Genomic DNA, 24,500 nt, shown 5'->3' with positions numbered 1-24,500 from the left:
CGTAAATTTTTGTAACCAATTAAAACACAATAATAAATTATCATTTTGGGTATTAAAAAATCCAAATGTAGCATCAGATTTCTTAATTGGTAAAACGTTTAAAGAAAAATCGGACTAACATTTAAATTATACAAACCAATCTAGTGTGTTAGGACTTAATGATGATTTGCTACTGGGGATGAAATTTGTCAACCAATCTTGAGGTTGTGTTACATTCACTGTTTAATCCTCGTGTTTCATTAACCATGTATCCCATATGATTCAAGAAAATAATGAAATTCTTTTGATTTAAAGTTGAAGTTGTATTTCGATTTGAGAATTTTATAAGGTTTGGATCTAGAAGTTAAACTGTAATTAATTATGTTTTTACTCTATCCACATTCTTTGAAAACTTGTTTTGATAACTCCCACAATTACTGGCTAAACTTGCCTGTAAAATATTACATCAACCTTGTTGACTCAACAAATATGGAATGGTTATGATAAAAAAAAGATTTACAATATCAACAATTTCGTAGTTATTAATTATGAATCTCTTGCATATAGTACAAATATGTAATTCCATGTAGCATGTAATATAATTTTTGGTTTTGTGTTTTTTGCAGTCAAATAAAAAAAAAATGCTTGATTTATTATATTTGTTTGTTTTGAAAATTAAATAATTTCAAATTTGGTGTTTTCTTTAGTATAATCAAATGTGTAAATTATTACAACTTCTCCACCAGCATTTGATTAATAAGGATATTTTTGAGTTACAGATCATATATAAAACCTTCACAATTTCCTAATAATTATTATTTTTCATGATTTGATCTGTTTCAATTTTTTGTTTCATATTTTATAAACCATTCATTAGTACAATCAAACTTTATATAACTTCTTGTTATAAGAAAAACACCCACATTCATTAATAAATCATCTTGAATCACTAAATAATACCCATTTTTAACTACTACATTCGTTACAACAAATAAAAATTTCTAATGAAATTACAAAATACTTTACTTGCAACTGCTGCTGCATTTATTGCCACTACTGAGGCAGCTCCTCTTTGGTTTACTTATTGGGTTACTGCTCAAACAACTAGTACAAAAATAGCTACTGTATACTCAGGTTATACAACAAGTTTTTCATTCTCAACTGTATATGGTCCTCCACCTCAAGTAGCTGCTACAAGAACAACTTCTAGTACAACATCTAGAGCAACTACAACTTCAGCTAGATCATCTTCATCAACAACTGCTTCAAGTACATCTGTACGTTCAACTTCTACATCAGCTTCAACTACTCCATTAACAACTTCAATCACAACCACATCAAGCTCCTCAAGTTCTTCAAGCTCCTCAAGCTCAGCCATTACCACAACCTCATCTACTTCAACTTCATCTTCATCAACTACTTCAAGCTCAAGATCAACTTCAACCTCAGCTTCATCAAGTTCATCAAGCTCTTCAACTTCTTCCTCAGCAACAACAACTTCATCTTCATCTTCAACTGCTGCTCCAAGTTCTACTACTTCATCCACATCATCCACATCAGCTACTTCCTCAACGACAATAAATAACGCACCTACTTCAGATATTGCGTTCGCTAATGAAATTTTAGGTGAACATAATAGATTAAGAGCTTTACATGGTGCACAACCTTTACATTGGAACAATACTTTAGCCGAGTATGCTGCTAACTATGCAGCTACACATTTCGACTGTAATAACGTTCAATTGATTCATTCTGGAGGTCCTTATGGAGAAAACTTAGCTGCTGGTTATGTTGGTGGAATTGACCCAACTGATGCTTGGTATGATGAAATAAAAGACTACAACTTCAATAATCCTGGTTACTCCACTGCTACAGGCCACTTCACACAGGTTGTATGGGCCTCAACTACACAGCTAGGATGTGCAAGAATTTTGTGTTCTAATGCATGGCGGCAATATTCTATTTGTGAATATTCTCAGCAACGTGGGAATATAGTGGGAACCAATCCAGCTACAGGTAATAGCTTCTTTGCTGATAATGTTTTGCCACCACTTGCTTAGGAATTTTGTCGTTTTTTGGTGTATAGATGGTTCAAATAGGTTCAAATAGGTTCAAATAAGTTCAAAAATCAATCACAAAAACAAGGTTTTTAGAGTTTTTGTGTAAAATAAATATGCAGTCTTTGTTTTTGTGTAAAAAAATTTATTAATCAGTATTTTACAGCTTTTAAATATTGATGAATTATAGAAAATTGAAATCATTTAGACCTCTGATCCAGAGTGCTTATCGACAGTAGTACCTTAGTAAACCTTTGTGAAAACAAAATGAAAAGATTTGAGACTCTATTTTAGTTTGAGTATATCATGTTATCAAGTTTCTTATTCAAATGCATGGCGGCAAATATTCTATTTGTGAATATTCTCAGCAACGTGGGAATATAGTGGGAACCAATCCAGCTACAGGTAATAGCTTCTTTGCTGATAATGTTTTGCCACCACTTGCTTAGGAATTTTGTCGTTTTTTGGTGTATAGATGGTTCAAATAGGTTCAAATAGGTTCAAATAAGTTCAAAAATCAATCACAAAAACAAGGTTTTTAGAGTTTTTGTGTAAAAAATTTGTTGGTTAATATTTTTGCAACTTTTAAAAATTGATGAATTGTAGAAATTAGAGTCCTCAGACCCCTATCCCGGTGCGTGAATTAAGATGAGCATGTAACTAGCAGCCAAATTGAGTAAACAATTGATAATTTTATATAGCATACCGTCCAACTTATAAGGAAGGGCTTAATAATATAAAAGTGAAAAAAGTCATACACAAATTGATTTTGAAAAAAAAGAGAATTACTTCTTGTTTCAACTTATGAAGCTGCCTAAGACAACGCACTGTAATAATTATTCAACTTAGGTTTATAATCGTGAAGTTGCTACAATCAATAGAAATAGACTGACGCTGAATTTTCAAGAAATAACAGACCGAAGAAGTGAAGATTGCCGTAACAAAACACTTCATTAAAATTGATAAATGACTGTTTCGTAAAGATATGTTCATCTATCACAATTGATGAAGAGATCATTGTTTTCACCAATCATTGTTCTTCGACTTCTAAATATTATGACGACTTCGCTCGTCTTGATTCAAGAATAGAAGCTTGACATGTTTTTGTTTTTTCGATCAAACCAGTTATTTATGAAATTAGTAGCCTAGCTTGTTAAACATGTTAGCTCAAAAGTTTTTTGTTGATCTCGAAGTCATATTGGTAATAGAATATTTCAGGGATACAAGAAGCTCAAGATTTCTTCATACCAAATACTTTATTAGTCTACTCCTTGTTTTTCCATTATATTTAGTTCGTGAGTTGATTTAAGAGATGTTACCAAGATCAGCAATCTCATTCGATTGATATTTGTAGCTCTCATTTTATAGAAGTCTCCTATCTTTTTAGAGTTCAATGTATTTTATCATAGTAAGTTACAAAAATGCGTATTATTAATTACTATTAGTCAACTACATTTAACAGGGGTACTTTTCGACTCATATAACGGTTTACATAATCTAAATAGATTCACCATAATGGACTACAAAAGTTAACATGTGTGAAACATCAAAATTGTTCAAAACACACACTAACCAATATCATTAATTTATTACTCCTCCACTCCATTTTTAATTTTTAGACCTGCTAATTTAGATCCGTATACACTTCAAAAGAAATTAATCAAGTGTAGTACGTTGGTGGTTTCAGATTCTGATTAGAAATTTGAAAATGAACCATTCGTTTTTAAAAGTTATTCCTTTTCGAGAATAAATTTTATTTATGCTCACATTGTTACACTTTTATTCGACAAGATTCTACATTCACTAAATTTTAAAATTGCCCATAATCATTTCGTGATGTTTAGTTTTGATAAGAACTAGAATAAATATCACACGAAAAATTAAAAAAATAATGATGGACTATAACTATATGCACGCATGTAAAGTTATATGCACGCATGTAAAGTTATATGCACGCATGTAAGAAGGCTATGTTTGCAAAAGGTAACAAAGTGATACTCATAAAAATAAACATTGATATCCATTCAAATTTGGCAAACTGTTTAACATTAATTTGTGTCATTGCTACTTCTTGAGTCGATATTATTGTTCACAGTATAAACTATTTTTGCAATTAAATCAATACACAGAAGTAGAGTTGAGAGAAATACAAAGCATAACAAGCTATGGATTTACTATTGGTCAGATAATTTTTTAAAGTATGACTTATGAAGTAGGTCTATTAATGGTGTTGACACTCACTACTGAGCTTTAATTTCGTTCTTGAATCTCTTTAAAAACAAATTTTTTGTTTCAGATATGTTACACAAAAAAAGATTATTCAAATGCTAATGGTCTTAAAATTATTAATTTAACAATTTGAATCTCCCTTGTTTGATTCCCTTAAAACAAGTTCTTAGTAAAAAAGTAGCCTGTTTTTAAGGCCTAAAAAGTAATCGATTTTCATTCGTGTAATGATGTATTCAGTAGAGACTACAAATGGGATTAATAAGTTAAACTTCGTGTGAAAGAATAATTGTTGAGGGAATAAGAAAAATCATTTCTAAAAATAGTAACGTTTCAGATTTGCGATTTTTTTGACGATAAATTATCACGAAAAAACTGAGATCTTCGATATTATAATTTATCATTTTTGAGTCTTTTAAGTTCCTTTCTTTCATCCTCTTTCAATCTACTTTGTAATTAGCTTTTATGCAAATTTAGTCAACATACTATAGGGCTTATCAGAAACTATATACAAGCCCTACATTGCTCACGAAAGTATTATTGAACTCAAGATCTTTCAATATCCAGCTACCAGGATTTTTTAATTTATTATAACTAATTAATGAACATTAATATGTTTCAGATTAAATTCTTGAGTACAAGCACCAGGAGTTACTTTAAATCACAAAAATTATACAAAATTAGGTTAATGATTCATTTGATATTATTTCGGTAGACCGGTAACAACTAAGGAGTGAAACAAATAACTAAGATCAGTGGGGTAATTAAAAAAGTAGTAAAACCAAACAACTTGACTAAAACGTCTCTCGAATTTATATAAATTGAAAACAAACGCCCCAAAATAAATAAATTATATATTACATAAAATTTTCTTCTTCCACTTGTTTCAACTTATCAAATACTTCAAAAATAATAAGTCAACTAAAATGAATCAAGAAACGAGTAACAAACCAAATCAAAAACGGTCTTTAAAAGCTTTTGAATCTTCACTGATCAATGATGTCAATATCAGTACTTCAACAAAAAAGAAAAAATTAGCACCATCTACAACTCCAATTTCATTACCAAACTTAAGTCCAGAATTTGCCAAATTTATTAAAACAGAATTTAAAAAGAACTCCAATTACTACAAAACTAAGATTATTTCGACTTTTGTTGAGAGCAAAACTCCAAATTATTACAATGTTGCAGTTAAGTACAGAAATCATTTACAAGAAACTAATTCTGGACAAGACTATGTCGACTTATTCAATGATATTTTCAACCAGCAATTGTACCAAGTAGATCAGATTCCGATAAACATTTTATCATATATAATTTTTAATCAGTTCATTCACTTTATTGGAAATTCCAACTCTTCCAACTTTCAACACTATTGGAAAGACTTTACTATGCCTGGCTTAGCAGATAAGGATATTATTGAAATGAAAGATGTTTTAGAATCATTTAAGCTTATAAATTCGGATGCAACACTGAATCAATTGAGAGAAATGTCCCCAGAGTCTTTATTCAAGTTTGCCATTTTATCTCATCAGTTAGTCTATACCCATTCATTCAATAAGAAACTTGTTAATGCTGTGAATGAACAAGGAAATGAAAATACAAATTGGAATTCCATCTCAAATGTTTTTGAAAATAAAATAGCACCAATTGTAATCAAAAATCATTTTGAAGACTTAAATAATTCAAAATTAGTTATCAAAGATGGAGCAAGATATGCTTATGATGAAAAGTGTATGGTTAAAAATACTGGTGATAGATATGGTGATATTTATGAAGATGATGTTCAAGAATTGAAAATCCCACAAAAAGAATTCAATCCAATTGGTGTTTATATGAAAGAAGATGTTTATGATTACTCAAAAGAATTATTTGAAAAGGGTCATTACCTAATTGTCATGAGACGTAGTACCAAAAAATACTGGAGCAAATTATCAGAAGAGTTCGATATTCTTAAAGATACATTAGTTGGATTGCACAAAGAAGATCGCTCCAAATTAATTTGTTTGGTTACTAACGAGTAATTATTGTCAGTGTTTTAAGATTTGAGCATCGATCTTATACTTTCTATAGATCAAGAATTTAAATTTTACTTCAAAACATTGAGGTTTTCATCTTTTTTATACTATATAATAAAAGGTTTCATCAATTTAAAGTGCTTTTTATTTGTATATAGGTTTTATAGTTCTATATTTTTAATAAATTACTTGGAAGATTGGTAATTAATTTGTATATGATTTCTCAAAAATAACATTAATGTTAAAACAATTTGATCTATGATAATTTTTATTTTTTTTATTTTTTTTTAACTATTATACTGTAATCTATGTAATATAATTATCAAATTAATTTTCGTACAACGATATATTCAGATTGTTGAATTATTCTCAACCACATTAAGCATCAACAAACAAGACTATCAAATGCAAATATTAGAAGTTAATTATGAAACAAGTACAAATTTAGGTACAGGTTATTATGTATGAAGTTGTTTCGTTAGACCAGTAGGAACAAAAAGAGTGAAATTCCTACTGTCAAACTCTGAGATTAGTGGGGTACAATTTGCCCAAACTACCTGAATGAATTGTCCGTCTATTTCAAGAAATAAATTTTTTCAAAACAAACGCCACCGAATTTGAGTGATGATACATAATATAGTTTTCATTTTTTATTGCCAACTTTTCAAATACTTCAATCGTTTTTAAAAACAAGTCAACTAAGATAAGTTCAAGAAAGGTCGTAAAGAAAAAGATTAGAAAAGATATGATACCAAGGGTTAAAGACTCATTAGAAAATTTTGATGATTCAGTATTCGATGACATTGACTTTTGCATGTATATGTATAATCCACCAAGTCCATCCCCATTTTTACCACCAGAGTTTGTAAACTTCATAAAATCAGAATTTAAAAAGAACATAAATAACTACGGACTTAAAACAGTTGACATATTTGATGAAAGAAAAATGAGTGGTTACTATAATGCCGTTGCCAAATTCAGATCCTACTTCGGAGAAAATTTTAATCCCATCAAACAAAATAACGAACAAAAGAGCTATGTTAAATTATTTAATTCAATTTTCAACCAAACCATCAGTTATGAAAGTGAAATTCCCATTAATATATTCACTTACATTTTTTTGCACTCATTTATCCATTATTTCAATAATAATTCTGACTCAACTACTACTCATGAAGAATTTTGGGAAAAGTTCAATTTTGAAGGAATAAAAATAGAAGACAAAATCATTTTAGGAGATCTTTTGAAATCTTTTAATCTCATTGAATTGGATACAGAACTGAATCAATTAAAAGAACTGTTCCCTGAATGTTTATTTTTGTTTACAATTTTGAAAGAAGAATTAATCTACTCACATTCTTTTAATATGAAACTAGTTGAAGCTGTAAATCAACAAAGTTGTGAAAGCCCAGATTGGATTTCAATATCTAAAGTTTTTGAGAATAAATTGACACCTATTGTTTTCAAAAGTCATTTTGAAGACTTAAAAGATTCAAAAAAAGTAACTCATGATGGAACAAAGTTTGTTTATAATGAAGACTGTGGGGAAACAAATACAGATAACTTACACGTTGATAGTTCTGGAAATATTGAACGATTAAATATACTTCAAAGAGAGTTTAACCCCACTGGGATTTATATGAAAGATGATATATATAATTATGTCACAGGATTATTCAAAGAAGGTTATTATATTTCCCTTGGAGGATCAGCTATAAAAAACTGGGACAAATTGTCAAAAGATTTAGATTTAGATTTGGATCTTCATAAATCAACTTTATATAGATTGATTTTCAATGATTCAGAACCAGCTTTCGGAACTGGCTTTCTTACTCTCAAGAAGTAAAATGGTATAAATGGTATGTGTTTAACTTTTTCAAATCGAATGCATCAAAATTATATTTTACTTCAAAACATTGAGGTTTTCATCTTTTTTATAAAATATAATAAAAGGTTTCCTCAATTAATAATTTAATTTTTTTTATAGGTTTTATAGCTCTGAATATATAATAAAATGTTTGAAAATTAATAATACGATATCATTCTTATAAGGATCAACAGAAACAATTCAAAGTAACACTTTGATTAGTCTAAGATGATCTATATCGAAAAAGAATTTTTAAAAACCTTTGAAATTGTTTTTTATATCTAACTTCGAGAAGAAACTAATTCTTAATTAAAATCAAAGATTGTATTACATTACTATATAATAATTATATATCTCAAATTACAATATCAAATTTAATTTTTTAAAACAGAAGCAAATTGACCTTTTGATGGTTTAGCTTTTGATTTTTCAACTTTAGCTTGACCTAATTTTTCATTTGAATAAGCTTTAGCATAAGGATTTAATCTTAATAAAACTTGTTTATTTTTTAAAGGATTTTTCTTTAAAACATGAGTTTTCTTTTGAGTTGATTCACCAGCTGGTCTAACAACAGCTTGAACTTCAGCTGAATTAATTAATCTTGTAACATCAGTATTTGAAATAATATTTGATGGTAAAGAATAATTTGATTTAATTGATTTAGTTGATTCTGAACCATAAATTGAATCTAATGCTTCAATAGCTGATTGAGTCCAAATAATAAATCTACCTAAATGAGCACCTGGAGCTAATTGTAATAAACCTAAATGTTTAACTGATGAAGTTTCAACACCTGGAATATTTCTTAAAGCTTTTACTAAACCTTGATCTTCTCCATAAACAATTAATGGACCTCTTCTTTGAGTAAATCTTCTACCTCTTAATTTACCTTTACCAGCTCTCATTTTTTTAGATTTAATAACTTTAACAACATCTTTATGAGCACCTAAAGCTTTTAATACAGCAACAGCATCTTTAGTTTTAGTAACTGATTCAAATTCATTAGCAACAACTAATGGTAATTCTTTAACATTTTCAACTCTGTGACCTCTAGCTAAAACTAATGAAGTAACACCTGAAGCAGCAATAGCTGAAGCAGTAGCATAACGTTTTTCGTTATGGTTAACTTTTACATGCCATCTTCTCCAAGTTTTAGTTGGAGCAAACATACGACCACCTCTACACATATTACCAAAAGCAGCTTGACCTGATCTGTGGGTACCACCACCACCAACTCTTGGAATACGTGCAACAGCTCTACCGGTACCCCATGATTCAGCTGAGGTTTGATGACCAGCATTTTCAGCTACAGCATAAGCTTGTCTTTTGTTTTTGTTAACTCTAACAAATACTGAGTGGACAATATCTGGTCTAACTGGAGCAGCAAAAACAGCTGGTAATGGTAATTGAGTACTAGATTGTTCACCTTGAACGGAGATGACTGAAATTTGTGGTCTTGATGACATTTTTATTTTGGTTGAAGAAGTAAGATGAAAGTGAAAAATTTGAAAAGTTTTGGATATAAAAATTTTTTTCACTTTGATTTTTGTGCACACAAAAAAAAATGAAGAGTAGAAAGTAGTGTCCCAGACAAGAAATGATCTATTCAGTCTGTCAAATATACATATAGAATCCATCTTGACTACAGTATTCTACAAATCAAGGTTAAATTTATTGAAAAAGAATTATAAGCAAATGAATGATGTGTTGTTCAACAACATGAATTAGATTGAATTTGTTGACCTCTTGGTCTATTTAAATCAACACCTACAGGTCTTCTACCACCATTTCCTCCAATTTTAGATCTATTATTATTAGCTTCTATTACTTCATCAACAGGTAATTCTCTTCCAATTTTATCAAATATTTCAATTATACCTTCTCCATTTTTTGCTGAACATTCCAGTTGATTAATTTTAAACCCATCATTTTTTAATTCATTTACATAATCTTCAACTTCTTGTTGTGATACTTCTCTATTTTCTTCTAAATCTGATTTATTACCAACTAATGCTATAATAATACCTTCTGGTGCTTGTTTTTTTAATTCTTTAATCCAATCTTGTGCTTTTTTAAAAGAATTGGAACTTGTTATATCATATACACATAATGCAGCATTTGCATTTCTATAATACATTGGAGCTAAAGATTTATAACGTTCTTGTCCAGCTGTATCCCATATTTCAAATTTTATAGTTGTTTGTGATTCAGGTATTGTTATAGATTGTGTTAAAAATGCTGCACCAATTGTTGATTCTCTTAAATCATCAAAAGTATTTTTAACAAATCTATGTACAATTGATGATTTACCTACTGCACTTTCTCCTAAAAGTACTAATTTAAATTGTGCAAAACGTTGTGGTTGAGTTTCCTCTGATTGCGTTGCCATTTTGGGGAGTTATGTGTGAATATAGTTATGCTATGAATTTGTGGTAAAACTATTTAGTGAAATGATAATGATATTGTTGTATGACGTGTATATATATATAGATTATTGACTCGTTAGAGTTCAAATTGATTGTAATCTAATCTGTTTTAAGATAAAGAAGCTGAGTTGTTATAATATGAATCTATTTTGTTCCCGTTTTATTTTTAATACTTCGCATTATCTATATTTGATTATATGCAGTAACTAAGAAATAAATAGGAAGAGGCTCTAACCAATTTAGAATTGTCATTAAAAAGTAATACGCTTTTTTTGAATAGATTGAATCATTGACCAATTGATTCTCATTAGAACCTATCCCAGTCAAAAATTTGGTATTAATATTTGATACAATCGAAATTCATAGGAAGAAACCTTCATTTTTTCAAAAAAAACAAGTTACGTTCCTAGATCTCTTTGTTTAGCTTTGAAGTTAGACACAGCAGTGCTTTCCTCTATCTAAGTTCTCACCTCAACCATTTGACGATCTACTTTGAGCTATTACTAGCTATTCTATTGATTTAATAAGGGTAGATAGATGAATACTTGCCAATTTCGAACTAAATATATCCGAAAAAAAATGATAAATGCGGATGTTAATTGATAAATTAATATAAACAATCAGGTACAATGAAAAATCAGATACTGTAGATTGCAAAATAACCAAAGTAGGCACATTCAACCATTCGTTTCATTAATAATCTAATCCATTCTTCAATGTTTAATCAATCTTCTCTACTTACTATGAGAATGTAGTGTTACATTCCACTTACTAGTCCCTTTATTTATTAATTTTTCTCTTAAGCCTAAGCCTAATAATAATAAATTTCTATTGTCTTATTGTTAACTATTGTTAGTATTGTTAACATTGTTAAATAATAATTTTTCTTTTTTGTCTAAACCTTTGACAGATTTAACCGTTGAGATTATTATTGAATTGAGTTATGTACATATTATGGTGTTATTTTTATAAACCAGTAGATATCTTCAACTTTGAATACTCTCCTCTCCAACTAACTACTTCCCCAAGCAATTATACTTCTACTTGTTCTTAATTTACTCCACCTATTACTTTACAAATTAACGTTTATTAACGTTCTACTATTCTACTTAAAAAGAAACTTTTGTAAAGAGAGAGAAAAATAATAAACAGAAAAAAAAAAGACATAAAGAAGCATAAAACCAATTCTTTACTTTTCAAGTTTTAATCCAATCATATTAAGATATTATAATAGTACTAGTCAATAGTGGAGTAGAAGATATACAGTATAGTTTAAGAATCATCATCAACTAGATATCAATATTAACTACTTCCTCTTATCAAAGAAACACAAACACTACTTATCACATAGATTCCCATTTTTTTACAACCACTTTATAAACAATTCATCACTAATGAAATTATGAATACTACTACAAGTAATGATAATCAACGAATATTTGTTGAATCTTTAATTAAAAGAATTGAATCATTACTACCTTTTAGAACTGGTCATAGTTTTCAAGAAGTTGAATTAGATCCACAATTTATATTAACAAAAAAATTATTATTAAATAATTATTATCAAAATTCAGATACAATTACATATGTTTTAACTTCTTTTACAAGTTTATTATTAACAATTAATAATGAATCTCAAAATGTTAAAATTAAATATAGAGATGAAAAATCAAGATCTTCAACTTTATTAGCATGTAAAATTTTAGTTGATATATTAAAAACTAATTGGAATAGAAAAACAAATATAATAGATGAAAAAGATTTAATGAGTAATTGTTCAAGATTTTATTATTATGATGCACCATTACAATTAGATAGATCAATTATAATTGAAGTTTTAAATTTTTTTTTAAATTTATTATCTTCTGGTATTGTAAAAAGAGTATTGGCATTAATACGTAATGAACAATCATTAATGAGTACTACATCAACAAAAGATGATGAAATTTTAAAAGAAGATCAACCATTAACTGAAGAAGAATCAATATTAGCTTCAATATCAGAAATTGATTCATATGTTGAATTAATATTAAGATATATTGCAACAGCAAATCCTGATGATTATTATAATTTTATTTATACTAAATTATTTTCTTATTCAATAAATAATCAAACTATACCATTACCCATAATACAAAAATATTGTCCATTAATAAAATATATATATTTATCAAAAAGAAATTTAATAAAATTAACAAATGAATCATTAAAAGCTTTACCATTTATAAAATCAAATACTTGGAAACAAGTTTATTTATTCTTTTTAGCAAGTAGTTTAAAAGATCAATTTTTTTCAAGAACTTCAGATTATGAATCAATTATAGATTTAAAAGATCTGAATCATACAAATCCAATAAAACAATTATTTGATGCGGCATTGAGTATATTTGAAGAAAATTATAATCAAAGTTTATGTGCTCCTTTCATATTAACTTGGTATCTTGTATTATGTGTTGAAGATTTTAATGAAATGAATTCAATAAAACCTTTAAATAAATTAAAATTAGCTTTTAACAAGAGATTAAAATATTTATCAACAATTCTAAAAGAATCTTCAAATGGTACAAATTTAGAAAGTTTTGATTCTTTAATTAATATTTTTCATTTAGGGACAAGATTAGATGCATATGGTTATAAACAAAATCCAGTATTAATTTTTAGTTTACGACATCTTGATGAAGTTTATATAAGATTAAAAAAGTATTGTGAAATAAATCGTGAGAAGCTATTAATTGAAGAAGATTTACAATCAAAATATGAATATATAATGGTTAATTTTTATATTGCAGCAGTTATACTACGACCTGAAAAATATACTAAAATTTTAATTGATTATTTTTTTAATGGAAATACTGATATTAAAGTTACAAAAATATTTATAAAAACTATAAGAGGTTTATCAGAAATTGAAACTGCTCATAATATATTTTATAAATTAATTGAAGATACAAAAGAAACTTTAAGAAATATAATATTTGGTGCGATGAAAATTTTACACAACTACGAATTACAAACAAATCATATTGGAAACGTCAATGAATTATCAAATCAATCAATATATTCAGATGCAACAAGTGTTGATGAAAATGAGCTAAGAGCAAATCAAGCAACAAATATGTTTATGAATTCAACTAAAACTGGTTTAGATCATTATATTCAAGAATTTGAAAAATCAAAAGAAGATAAATTATTTTTACCAAAACCATCATCTGCATCAATATCATCAACAAATACATATTTTTATAGATTAGCATATGATGCAGAAGAACTACTATCTGATATTTTTATGATATTTGTTGCAGCACCAGAATTTTACTTCAATGACATGAAGCTTATGAATGATGAAAATTTAAAAAACATACCATATTCAGAATTATTAAATACAATTATTGAATTTTGTCATAAATGTGTTATACCATTAAGACAAGCATTTAAAATAAAACCAATAAATCAAGAAAATTCAAGATTATTTGAATCAAGTAAAAATTTATCAATGCAAATGGTTTTACCAAATACAAAAATTGCCACTGAATATACTGATTTATCAGCATTTGCAAATTTTAATATATGTAATTGTATTATTCAATCATTATGTGAAACATGTTTAGGTTTAGCATTAATTGATCCAAAATTTAAATCAAGTTTTTTATTTCTTAATGATTTTTTACATTTAAGAAATAATTATAGTCCAATATTATTAAATAATCCCATACTTGCAGATCCTGAATCTAGGGGGTTATATGAAACTTGTGGAGCAGTTATACAAGCAGTTGAAAAAGTTTTATTATTATCTTCATGTACTCATGATATTCAATTTTATAATTATGCAAAACAAGGTATAAAATGGTATATAAATGAAATAAAAAATAATAATGCATTATATGCAAAAAATGAAGTTGAAGATACTTTATTAGAAACTTTTGAATTAATGAATCAAGATGAAGGAGTATTTACAGGATTTGTATCATTACAAAAAAGACATCGTAAAATATTAAGAGAAGCTAAACCAACAAAATCTTTATATTATATATGGTTAATAATATTAGCAAGATGGACAAGAATTCTTAGAGAGAATGAAAAAATTCATGAAAATAATGCAATTTTCAGACATTTTACTGGATTTTTAGTATCAACTTCTGGATGTTTTATATCAGCTACAAAAGGAATTGATCCAGAACAAGATGAAATTTATAATAAAGGAAGTATTCATATTTCTGAATTTTTTGATAAATGTATTGATTTATTAAATTCTCAAGATTTAGTTGTTAGAGTTATTGTTAAAGATACATTATCAAATGAATCTCATTCTGATGTTTATCATATTATAGCAACTAAATTAATGTCAAGAGCTACTGAATATTTAGATATGGAAGTACAAGCGGAAGAAAGTATTGTATTTTTAGAACAAGCAATGATTATAATGACAGCAATGATAAATGTTGGAAATGATGGAGCATTATTATTATCATCTTTATTACCACATATATGTCAATTTTTCATTAGATTTATTAATAAAGTAGAAGATACAGTTTATAAATTAAGATTAAAATTAAGATTTTGTAAATTAGCAGCAACATTAGAACAAGATAAAACAAATTCTGGTTTAAAAGGAGCATATAAATTAAGAAATTATTATAGTAAAGCAATCTTAGAATGGTTAGAATTAGCAGTAATATTAGAAAAAGTAACACCAGAAGAAGAAAATTCAAGAGGTAGAACTTCAGAAATTGTTCATTTAAAAATGGATCTTGCAGTACAATGTTCAAAAACTTTACGTTTACAATTAGAAGATTTATTGTTAGAAGTTCCCGAAGGTATAAAAGATGAAGAAGTTAAAAAATATAAAGATTTATCATTTGGAAATTATTTTTCAATATTTTATAAAATTATTCAAAAATATACTGAATTACCTTCATCATCAAGAATAAAACATAAATTTCAACAAGTCACAGATAATGTATTATCATCAATAACAAATTTATTACAATATGATTGGGAAATTGGTATACAATATTTATTACCAATGGGATATCATGAAAATAGAAAAATAAGAGGAATATTTTTGAATGTATTTGCAAGTATGTTAACTTCACAAACTGTTAGAAAATTAGAAAATGAATTTCCTGATCAATTAGTTTTAAATTTAGTTGATCAAACTGATATTTTTAGTTCAATTGCTGATTGTGCATCATCATTAGAACATAATTTATTAGCTTCTTCATTATTTGGTATATTTTCATATACAAATAAATTAGATGAATTATTTCATGTTTTATTAACTGATGAAATAACAAAATTAAATCGTTCAACTGATTTATTTAGAAGAAATTCAACATTAACAAGATTATTATTTAATTTTACTCAAGATCATGGAATAGATTATTTATGTAAGATTTTATTACCAACAATTCAAGAAATTGTCTCGTTAAAAATTCATTTTGAAGTTGAAAAAAGAGAATCAATTGAAGATTCAGATTTATTTATAAAATATTTTACAAAAATAGTTGATCTGATTGTTGATTCATTAGATAATTTACCTTGTTCATTTAAATTTGTTTGTGGTCAAATTTATCAATCTGTTTCTGTTAAATTTCAAGATTCTGCATTAATTGCAGTGGGATCATTTTTATTTTTAAGATTTTTATGTCCTGCTTTAATTAGTCCTGAACAATTTTTTAAAATTCCAATTGAAAATTCAAAAACAAAAAGATCATTAATGCAATTAGTTAAAGTATTACAAAATATGGCTAATGGTACTGTTAATTCAATAAAATGGCCAGGACTTTCATCAAGAATTGATGTATTAAATTCTTTAAATAATAGAATTGTTGAATTTTTAACATTAGTATCAACAAGTAAAGGTAATTCATACCCTTTTCAAAAAGGAGAAATTGAGAAACCAATAGCAGAATTAAGATATTTACATAAATTCATATATACTTATTTTACTCAAATAAGAATGAATTTTTTATTAGGTAAATCAGCATTTAATATCGGAACCTTACATGAAAGAGTTACTATTTTTAAAGCTTATGATGAAGTTGTTAAACAATTAAGACAACCAAAACCAAGTGTTAAATTACAATTAAATTCAACTTTAAAAATATTTGATGTAAATAATAATAATGAAGAAGATATTAAATTTAATGATTTTATGACAAAAATGTCATTAAAATATGCAGATACTCCTCAAGATTGTGTAAATTTAATTCATTCATCCATATTTAAAGATGCAACACCTGTTATTGTAATAAATTTAAGAAAATTAAAATCAAGACCTGACGACGTAAAATATCTTGTTTATAAATTATTTGAAACTGCTTCACAAATTTGGGATAATAATTATTATTTAATTTATGATTTTTCAGAATTTTATTTTTTTAAACCTGATGGTCCACCAGAATATACTCATCTATTATCATATTATTCACCAAAATTATTTTTTTCAAATTGTAAAAGAGTTTATTATTTTAATGTTCCAAGAACTGAATATGTTGGTATAATTGATTCAATGAAAAGTTTAAGAAAAAAAGGTGCTGAATATAATACTCAAATTTTTATTCATTCATCAGTTGATTCTGATCATATTGTAAACAGTCTTTGTTTAGATCCTGAAACTGTTTCAATTAGTAGAGATGCAAAAGTTACTTATAAAAATGTTTTATTATATGAACCAACATCAGGAAGATTTGCTCCTGTTTATTTAAAAATTGGTAGAAAATTTTTAACTGTTTGTTTTCAAGAACGTGTTAAATTTAAAAGTGAATTATCAGCAACTGAAAGTTTTACACCTGTTGAAGTTTATAGATTATCAGAATTTAACAAATGTGAAGCTTCAAATTATACAGGTCATGATGATGAATTTACAATATTTTTCAGTCATACTGATCAAATTACTTTTAGATCATCAGATAGATTAGAAATTTTAAGATTTCTTTATTTTACTTCTTCAAGATTATCAAAAGATATATCTTATACAGAAACTGAAAAAGATTATAGAAATGAAATTCATACAATGCATTGGTTTGGAAGATTATATAATATTGTTTTCCAAGGTTTATTAAGTACTGATAATGAATTAAAATCTTCAGCAGCAATATTATTTGGAGCAATGTCATCATATTTTGAAATTGATTTTGGTATTACAGAAGAACATGCAAAATCATTACCTTTTCCCACCGATGCAACTTCAATGGTTGTTTCAGTTTCAAAACATTTATCAAAAAATTTTCCAGAAATGACTTATAGATTTTTTAAAGCATATTTTGATAATTTTGAAAAAATGGAACAAGAAAGTAGATTATGTTCAATAATTTATATATCACCATGGATTAATAATATTTATGATAGTGTTCATTCTCAAAGTGGTATAAATGGCCCTGATAGAGTTGCAGATATAATTCGACAATTTTGTAGAATATCATTTTTAAATAAAGATCAAATTTCTTTTATAAATGATTATATTTGGAAAAAATTATTTTTTGAAACAAGATTAGTTTCTTCATTAGTTGATGAAGTTGTTGCTTTTGCAATTGATAAAAAAAATGAAGGTCCTGATTGGTCATTTATTATTTCAGTTATTACACCATCAGTTGAAGTTTGTGGAGAAGTTATATCAAGATTAATGACAACTATAAAACATACATTAACAACAGATTCTGCCATAGCTTCACAATCAAAATTATTTGAGATAACTGTATTAATTAAAATTTGTTCATCATTATTTTTCAGTTCATATACTTTAGCAAAATTATATTTAGCAGATTTAATATTTTTTGTTACATTATTTATAGATGATTTACATTTAGAAGTTGGATCAGATTTAAGAAATATGATTATAAGTGCTGTTCAATCATTTTTACATAAACCAAAATTAACAAATCATCAACAAAAAGTTATTAATAGTACTATAGAATATTTTAGTAGTCCAAGAGCTAAAATGTTATTTGGAATGACTAGAGATTTAAAATCTTCTTTAGATGTTGGACAATCATTTAATAGAATAATGAATTTTGAAATTTTATGTGATTATTTAAATGAATTTATTCAAGTTGTTAGTACATCTGATGATAAAACTCATTGGAAAGCAAGATGGTCATCAAATGCAATTGATGTTGCTTTTAATAATTATTCTTTATTTCAAGATAGAGCTATTGTTATTGTGGGGATATTATCTAAAACTGGTGTTACTGATTCAATTGCTTGTAGAACTATAAAGTTAGTTGCTCATGGTGAATTACATAGTATTGATACTGTTATTTGTGTATCAATTGCAGTAGCAAGGATTATAAATGGTTTACCTTCATCATCAATGTTCCCACCAATTATAGTATGGCCACAGTTATGTTATGCATTATTAAATCATAGTATACTTTATCAATCAGCTTTACAAAATATTATAACAACAATGGTTACATTAATGAATGAAGGACCTGATTATATTGATAAAGCTTATGCACAAAGAGATCAATTAGAACCTTATTTATCTAACTTCGAAAATAAACATGGAATAGGAATAACTAAAGAAAATTTTGGAGTTCATATATTTTATATTGTTACTCAAGGTTTAAAATATTCTCAATATAGACATTTAGCAATCACCAGCATCAAGACTTATTTTAAAAAAAGATATGAATTAAGAAATGCAAGACCAATTCATGGATCAACAATTGCTGATAATGCTTATGCATATTTAGTATTTATATTTTTATGTGCAGATTCAAAAGAATTTGAGGAATATCTTATCGAAGATTTAAAATTAAATACTGAATATTATCAAATTGATAAAAATTTAAAAATTCCTCAATTTTTATTAAATTTCTTGTTTGAAAATAATGATGCTTCAAAATTAGTTTTAATTCATCTTGGGTCCTTTTTTAGTGATGCAAAGGGAGTTGATGTTAATTTTAAAAGTAAATTTATATCACTTTATGAAATTATATTATCAAAAAATAAAGATGCTGCATTATTAGTTTATCATATTATTCAACCTGCTTTAAATCAAGATTTAATGAGTACTGTTTCATTAGATTTTATTGAAAAAATTTCAAATATTATATTAACTGTTTCTAAAACTGAAAATTATTCACCTGAAAAATATATAAATGAAATTGAAACTATTTTAACAACAAATAAATTATTATTAGTTAAAAAGCTTAGAGAATTGTACCCTGTTGAATATACTTTAGATGATGATGGACGATTTAGACCTACTTTTGATGTTGATATTAAAACAATTCAATTAATGCTTTATAGAGCTGCATGTACACATATCGAAGGATATAAATTGGAAAATTAAAAAAAAAAAACGAAACTTATAGATTTAGTTACGAAATAATGAATTAACGATGTAATTTTATATAAAAATCATTTTATATTGAAACAAACGTCTAAACTGTAAATCTAACTATATTTCCCTCTACGAGCATGTCCTTCAAATTCAAATTTATACATTCTAAATAATAACATAGTAGCTCTTGAATCTTCTATTGGATCATGTTCATGAGTTTGTATATCAATCCCCATAAATTCTGAACTTAGCTTCTTCAAACTTGGATTACTTCTACCACCTTGTTTAAAAATATGAAAATTAGAAGTATCTCTAATCATATTATTTGGATGTTTTATAAATAATTTATCTAAATCATTTTCTAAAGCATGACCAATTAATATTCTTCCCTTTATTATATCAAGAGTTTTATCTTGTGCTTCTGAAAGAGTTATTGCATCATCTAAATCTCCTGGACGAATACCTGAAACCCAAGTACGATAATCAGTTATTCTATCTTGTGGTAAAACATATTCATCAAGTAAAACATGTCCATAATAATTAACAATTGTTACTCTTGCTAATTCTGAAACTGAACCATTTGGACCAGTTCCAACAAATTCACAATCCATTGCTATATATTTCCCTGCTTCTGTTCTTCTATCATTTGAAAGTTTATCTAAAGGTTTATTATATAATGGTATATCTTGTCTAAGAATATTTGCGTGTCCCTTTTTAACCCATAAAATATATTCCATGGGACTAACTAAATTACTTTCAGATCTTGAAGTTTGTTGAATTTGGTTAGGAAGAAATACACTTGTAATTATGGGTAAAACAATCTCTTTACGTTGAGGTTGAGGTTGAGGTTTTGAAACTCTATTTTGATTGGAATTGTTGTTTTTACCATTTCTAAAATCACCATTCCTCCTTCGTTTCGAGTTAAAGTTCCCACGATTGTTTGATGAACCACGATAGGGCATTTGAAAGTTGTGTAAAATAAAAGACGTTTGAATTATGAGTATTATTTTGCAAACATGGCATTTTATAATATTTGTCCTTTTTTGTTGAGTAACGTTTTATTAGGAAAGAAAGAGAAATCAAATCGAGATCGGATAAACTATAATAAATTAAAAATTACTAAATAAATAATATATCAGAATTGAATTAAATAGCCCCACTTGAAACTTTATAAACTTGAAGTACCCATTGTAATTTATTTATAATTTCTGAACATTCAATTTCAGATTCTGCAACTAAATAAAATTTCTTTAATTGTGAATCTTTTGAATTTGAATTTTTATTATCATCATTATGAATTTGATCTGATTGTTGTTTTTGAACTATAATTCTAAAATGATTAGGTGTTTTTGAGTATTGTTTCAGCTTTAAAATTTGAGTGATATGAAATGAATATGTTTTTGTATTTGCAGTCTTGTTTATGTGATGATTTAAATTATGATGATGTTGATTAAAGTGTGATTGATGTGGTTGTGTTGTAGCCGCTGCTATAGAAGAATCGTTTCCTATAGTTTTCAGTAGTACGTCATCTAATGGAGTTATATGAATGTAATCACCATCAATGATAAACATTTTTTCAGTAAATGTTTTAATTTTCATTTTTTTCATTTTACTATTACTTTTTAACACATTCCATTTAAAATAAATTGAATTAATATTTGTAGGTAATTGAGGATTGTTTCCCATTATTATGTCTTCTAAATATTTATTAGAAGTAAGCGCTTCCTTGATGGATTTTGTTGAATTTACTGATTCTCTTCGAAGTTGTTGTTCGGGAGTTATGGAAGGTACAGGGTTTTCAGCAATAGATAATTTTTGCATTTTATTTGATAAATGTCCATTATTAGGTGTGATATATGGTAAAGTAGAATCAGCTGGAGTTATATTTGAATAAGCTGTTGTATTAGTCGGTCCAATCATTGCTTTATCTTCTTCAGACTCAATCACCAAATTAAATTTTGCTTCTGATGGAACCAACTCTAATACTTTCAGTTGTAAATTTTCACAAATTTCAACATCTTTTACGAATTTACTTTTATCAGTAGTTTCATCAACCATTTTAAATCTATACTTTGTAGTAATCAATCCCTTTTGTAAACAAAACTCTTTCAAAACTTGTCCCATGGTATATGTTGCAGGTACTTTAAATGCCACTTTTTCTGGAATCCCACTGTTATCATATTCATAAACACCAATCATTAATTCAATCTGCGGGATTCCCTCTAACGCTTGTACATGATCAATGCTATTCTTTTTTCTCTCAAAAGCACTAAGATTTTGTCGAAATTCAATAGGTAATGGTGATTTTTTATCATATGAATCAATCTCTTTAACTTCTTTCACTCGGCATAATGCTAATTCTTTGGGGTTGTTGTAAGACGCTAAAATTCTATTTCTATCCAATATACCAAAACTACCATAATTTTCACCATCTTCATCAACTAATTCCAACCTCCAAAAGTTTGGATTCAAATATGAAGAGTCTTTTATTTTATTTAATTCAGTGAATTTAGATAATTTCAATAGGATGAAACCAATACAATCAACAATAGTGACTGTATTATTCACACTAATATTTTTCAAAGTTGGAGTTCTCTTTGGAGGTAAAAAGATATCAAGTTGAGCAACATTAGATGGTGAATCACATGATGTTCCATCAACAAATAAATAATAATTTAAAGGATTCACGTTAGTAGATTTGAATTTGGAATCTATGATTGTACTTAAATTTGATTTAGTAGTGGCTCTAGATTTTGGTTTAATTTTATCAAAAGTAATGGATGATTTTTCTAATGGAGTAAGATTGACAAACGATTGACGACTTATCGAGGTAAAATTCAAAGATTCTTCAAAATCTAAAAAATTCGGTTCGAAATGTTTAGGAACTGTATGATCACTTATTGTATTTCCTCTTTTCTTTTTTCTCATATCTTTTGAATCAAAATCCAGTAAAACATTTACATTATTATCTATTACTTTTCCCAATTCGCTCGTGAAAGAATTTGATTGCAAAGATGAATCTAAAATTGTATCATTGTCTAAATCAGTAAATTCAGAGTCATTGGAAGAGTCATCTTCTGCTTCATCTTCTTCGGTATCAGTCTCTTCATCACTCTCAAGATTTTGTGAATTTTCTTCATCAACTAAGACTTTTGGCTTATCTGATATTTTGATGGGTTTATTTTTCACCACTTTTCCTGTTTTGTCCACCGGAACACCAAAATCGCTATCTATACTTATTCCATCATTTGAATTATTATGATTGTCAGTATCATTACTTGGATCGTTTTCAGTACTATATTCATCAGTGGTTTCTTCTCTGGACTCCTCAATTGTATCAACATTGAACCTTTTCCTTGAATTTATTAAGTCATCTTCATCGCTCATGTCTGAATCGGAGCTTGTGTTCGTTTTACCTGATTGAAAAAGTCTTACAATTGGTATTTTTGATTTCGTTTTAGATTTTGCTTTGTTTTGAGTTTTAGTTCCCAATGGATATCGAATTGCAAAATTCATTTTCTTTTTATTTGGACCAGTTTCCAATGTTAATGATTGATCAGTTTCTTGTTTTACATCATTACTGGATATCGATGCAGTATCGAAATTTGCGATTGAATTATTTTCGAAAATACTCGAATAATTCGTTGTTGATTTTGATGATCCATTGACATGACCTTTTGTATCTTTGTCTTTATCGTCATTTTCATTTATCTCGTGTGGAGTTTGTGATTCCGTATGTTTAGTGTTTGATGAACTGTTTTTCCTTAAATGTGTATTACTCTTTTTATTGGTGATTTCATTTGATGGAATAATATTGTTTTGGGAGTTTGTCAACTTTTTATGACGATGATGATGACGGTGTCGAGTATTGTATTGTTCATGAATTGAATCTTTGATATGATGTGATAGTTCAAAAGTAATTGGAGGTGAATTTTGAAGTATCACATTCTTATTATTACTTTTACTATAATTATTTGTAGTTAAATTAATTGGATCATTATTTAATATTCTTTTGAAATATTCTGAATCTTCTCCTAAAATTGAATAAGAAGTCCTTAAATGGTTTAATAATTGTGATTGCTCTAATGGAAAAGCCATGTAAAACTATATTATTGATTTAATATAGTTGAATTTTCAACTATGTTGAATGATACTTTTTATTGATCCAATTTTAGTTCGCTGTTTGTACATTTTTTTTTCTAATAACTATTATTATGATAAAAATGATCAGTTAACCCATTATCTAGATATATCTCTTACAAAATTATTGTACTTTCAATGGCCGACGGAAGGATATTGAATCGATTACAATCTGGTAATGAGTTTTATTTGTAAGATATATGACGGTACAAATTGTATAATCTATTACATATTTTAAAATAATCTTGTACTACTATTATTGGAATATTTTATGTTGAATAAATAATAATAGCAAACAAAAATATAAATTGTTTATAAAACTTAACCCAATCTTTTTGAAACAATTCATACAAATATTGAATTATTCAATTCATAATTTTATCATATCTATATAATACTACTTATACCATACTCAATTGGTCAACTACCTATCTCAATTGATATTATTCAATTCATAAAAATACTATCATTTACAATTCACGACATAAATTAGTTTGA

General features: G+C 26.9%; 8 protein-coding genes across 8 annotated transcripts; 4 read left to right on the top strand and 4 right to left on the bottom strand. All coding sequences in view use genetic code 12, as the record gives it.

The window, feature by feature from the left end:
* Positions 1-983: 983 nt before the first annotated feature.
* Positions 984-2,039, top strand: RBE1 (sterol-binding protein; the record flags this gene model as incomplete). Its single annotated transcript, XM_051758891.1, has 1 exon — positions 984-2,039. One exon carries the CDS (start codon positions 984-986, stop codon positions 2,037-2,039), a length of 1,056 nt encoding a protein of 351 aa, XP_051613258.1.
* Positions 2,040-5,188: 3,149 nt separating this feature from the next.
* KGF55_004030 (uncharacterized protein) lies at positions 5,189-6,286 on the top strand (the record flags this gene model as incomplete). The annotated part of the gene is made up of 1 exon (XM_051758890.1): positions 5,189-6,286. The coding sequence occupies one exon, from the start codon at positions 5,189-5,191 to the stop codon at positions 6,284-6,286; it is 1,098 nt and encodes a 365-aa protein (XP_051613257.1).
* Positions 6,287-6,685: 399 nt separating this feature from the next.
* KGF55_004029 (uncharacterized protein) lies at positions 6,686-8,126 on the top strand (the record flags this gene model as incomplete). The annotated part of the gene is made up of 2 exons (XM_051758889.1): positions 6,686-6,742; positions 7,008-8,126. The coding sequence occupies 2 exons, from the start codon at positions 6,686-6,688 to the stop codon at positions 8,124-8,126; spliced, it is 1,176 nt and encodes a 391-aa protein (XP_051613256.1).
* Positions 8,127-8,521: 395 nt separating this feature from the next.
* On the bottom strand, positions 8,522-9,613 carry RPL4B (60S ribosomal protein uL4; the record flags this gene model as incomplete). The annotated part of the gene is made up of 1 exon (XM_051758888.1): positions 8,522-9,613. The coding sequence occupies one exon, from the start codon at positions 9,611-9,613 to the stop codon at positions 8,522-8,524; it is 1,092 nt and encodes a 363-aa protein (XP_051613255.1).
* A 245-nt stretch (positions 9,614-9,858) lies between these two features.
* YPT52 (Rab family GTPase) lies at positions 9,859-10,536 on the bottom strand (the record flags this gene model as incomplete). The annotated part of the gene is made up of 1 exon (XM_051758887.1): positions 9,859-10,536. One exon carries the CDS (start codon positions 10,534-10,536, stop codon positions 9,859-9,861), a length of 678 nt encoding a protein of 225 aa, XP_051613254.1.
* Positions 10,537-11,975: 1,439 nt separating this feature from the next.
* On the top strand, positions 11,976-19,871 carry IRA2 (Ras GTPase activating protein; the record flags this gene model as incomplete). Its single annotated transcript, XM_051758885.1, has 1 exon — positions 11,976-19,871. The coding sequence occupies one exon, from the start codon at positions 11,976-11,978 to the stop codon at positions 19,869-19,871; it is 7,896 nt and encodes a 2,631-aa protein (XP_051613253.1).
* A 104-nt stretch (positions 19,872-19,975) lies between these two features.
* On the bottom strand, positions 19,976-20,824 carry KGF55_004025 (putative 3'-5' exonuclease; the record flags this gene model as incomplete). The annotated part of the gene is made up of 1 exon (XM_051758884.1): positions 19,976-20,824. The coding sequence occupies one exon, from the start codon at positions 20,822-20,824 to the stop codon at positions 19,976-19,978; it is 849 nt and encodes a 282-aa protein (XP_051613252.1).
* Positions 20,825-21,008: 184 nt separating this feature from the next.
* KGF55_004024 (uncharacterized protein) lies at positions 21,009-23,960 on the bottom strand (the record flags this gene model as incomplete). Its single annotated transcript, XM_051758883.1, has 1 exon — positions 21,009-23,960. The coding sequence occupies one exon, from the start codon at positions 23,958-23,960 to the stop codon at positions 21,009-21,011; it is 2,952 nt and encodes a 983-aa protein (XP_051613251.1).
* Positions 23,961-24,500: the final 540 nt, after the last annotated feature.

Source organism: Candida pseudojiufengensis, assembly GCF_024610245.1.
Source record: "Candida pseudojiufengensis strain CBS 10847 chromosome Unknown scaffold17, whole genome shotgun sequence".
NCBI lineage: Eukaryota > Fungi > Ascomycota > Pichiomycetes > Serinales > Debaryomycetaceae > Lodderomyces > Lodderomyces pseudojiufengensis.
This window is presented reverse-complemented; position numbering and strand designations above follow the sequence as displayed.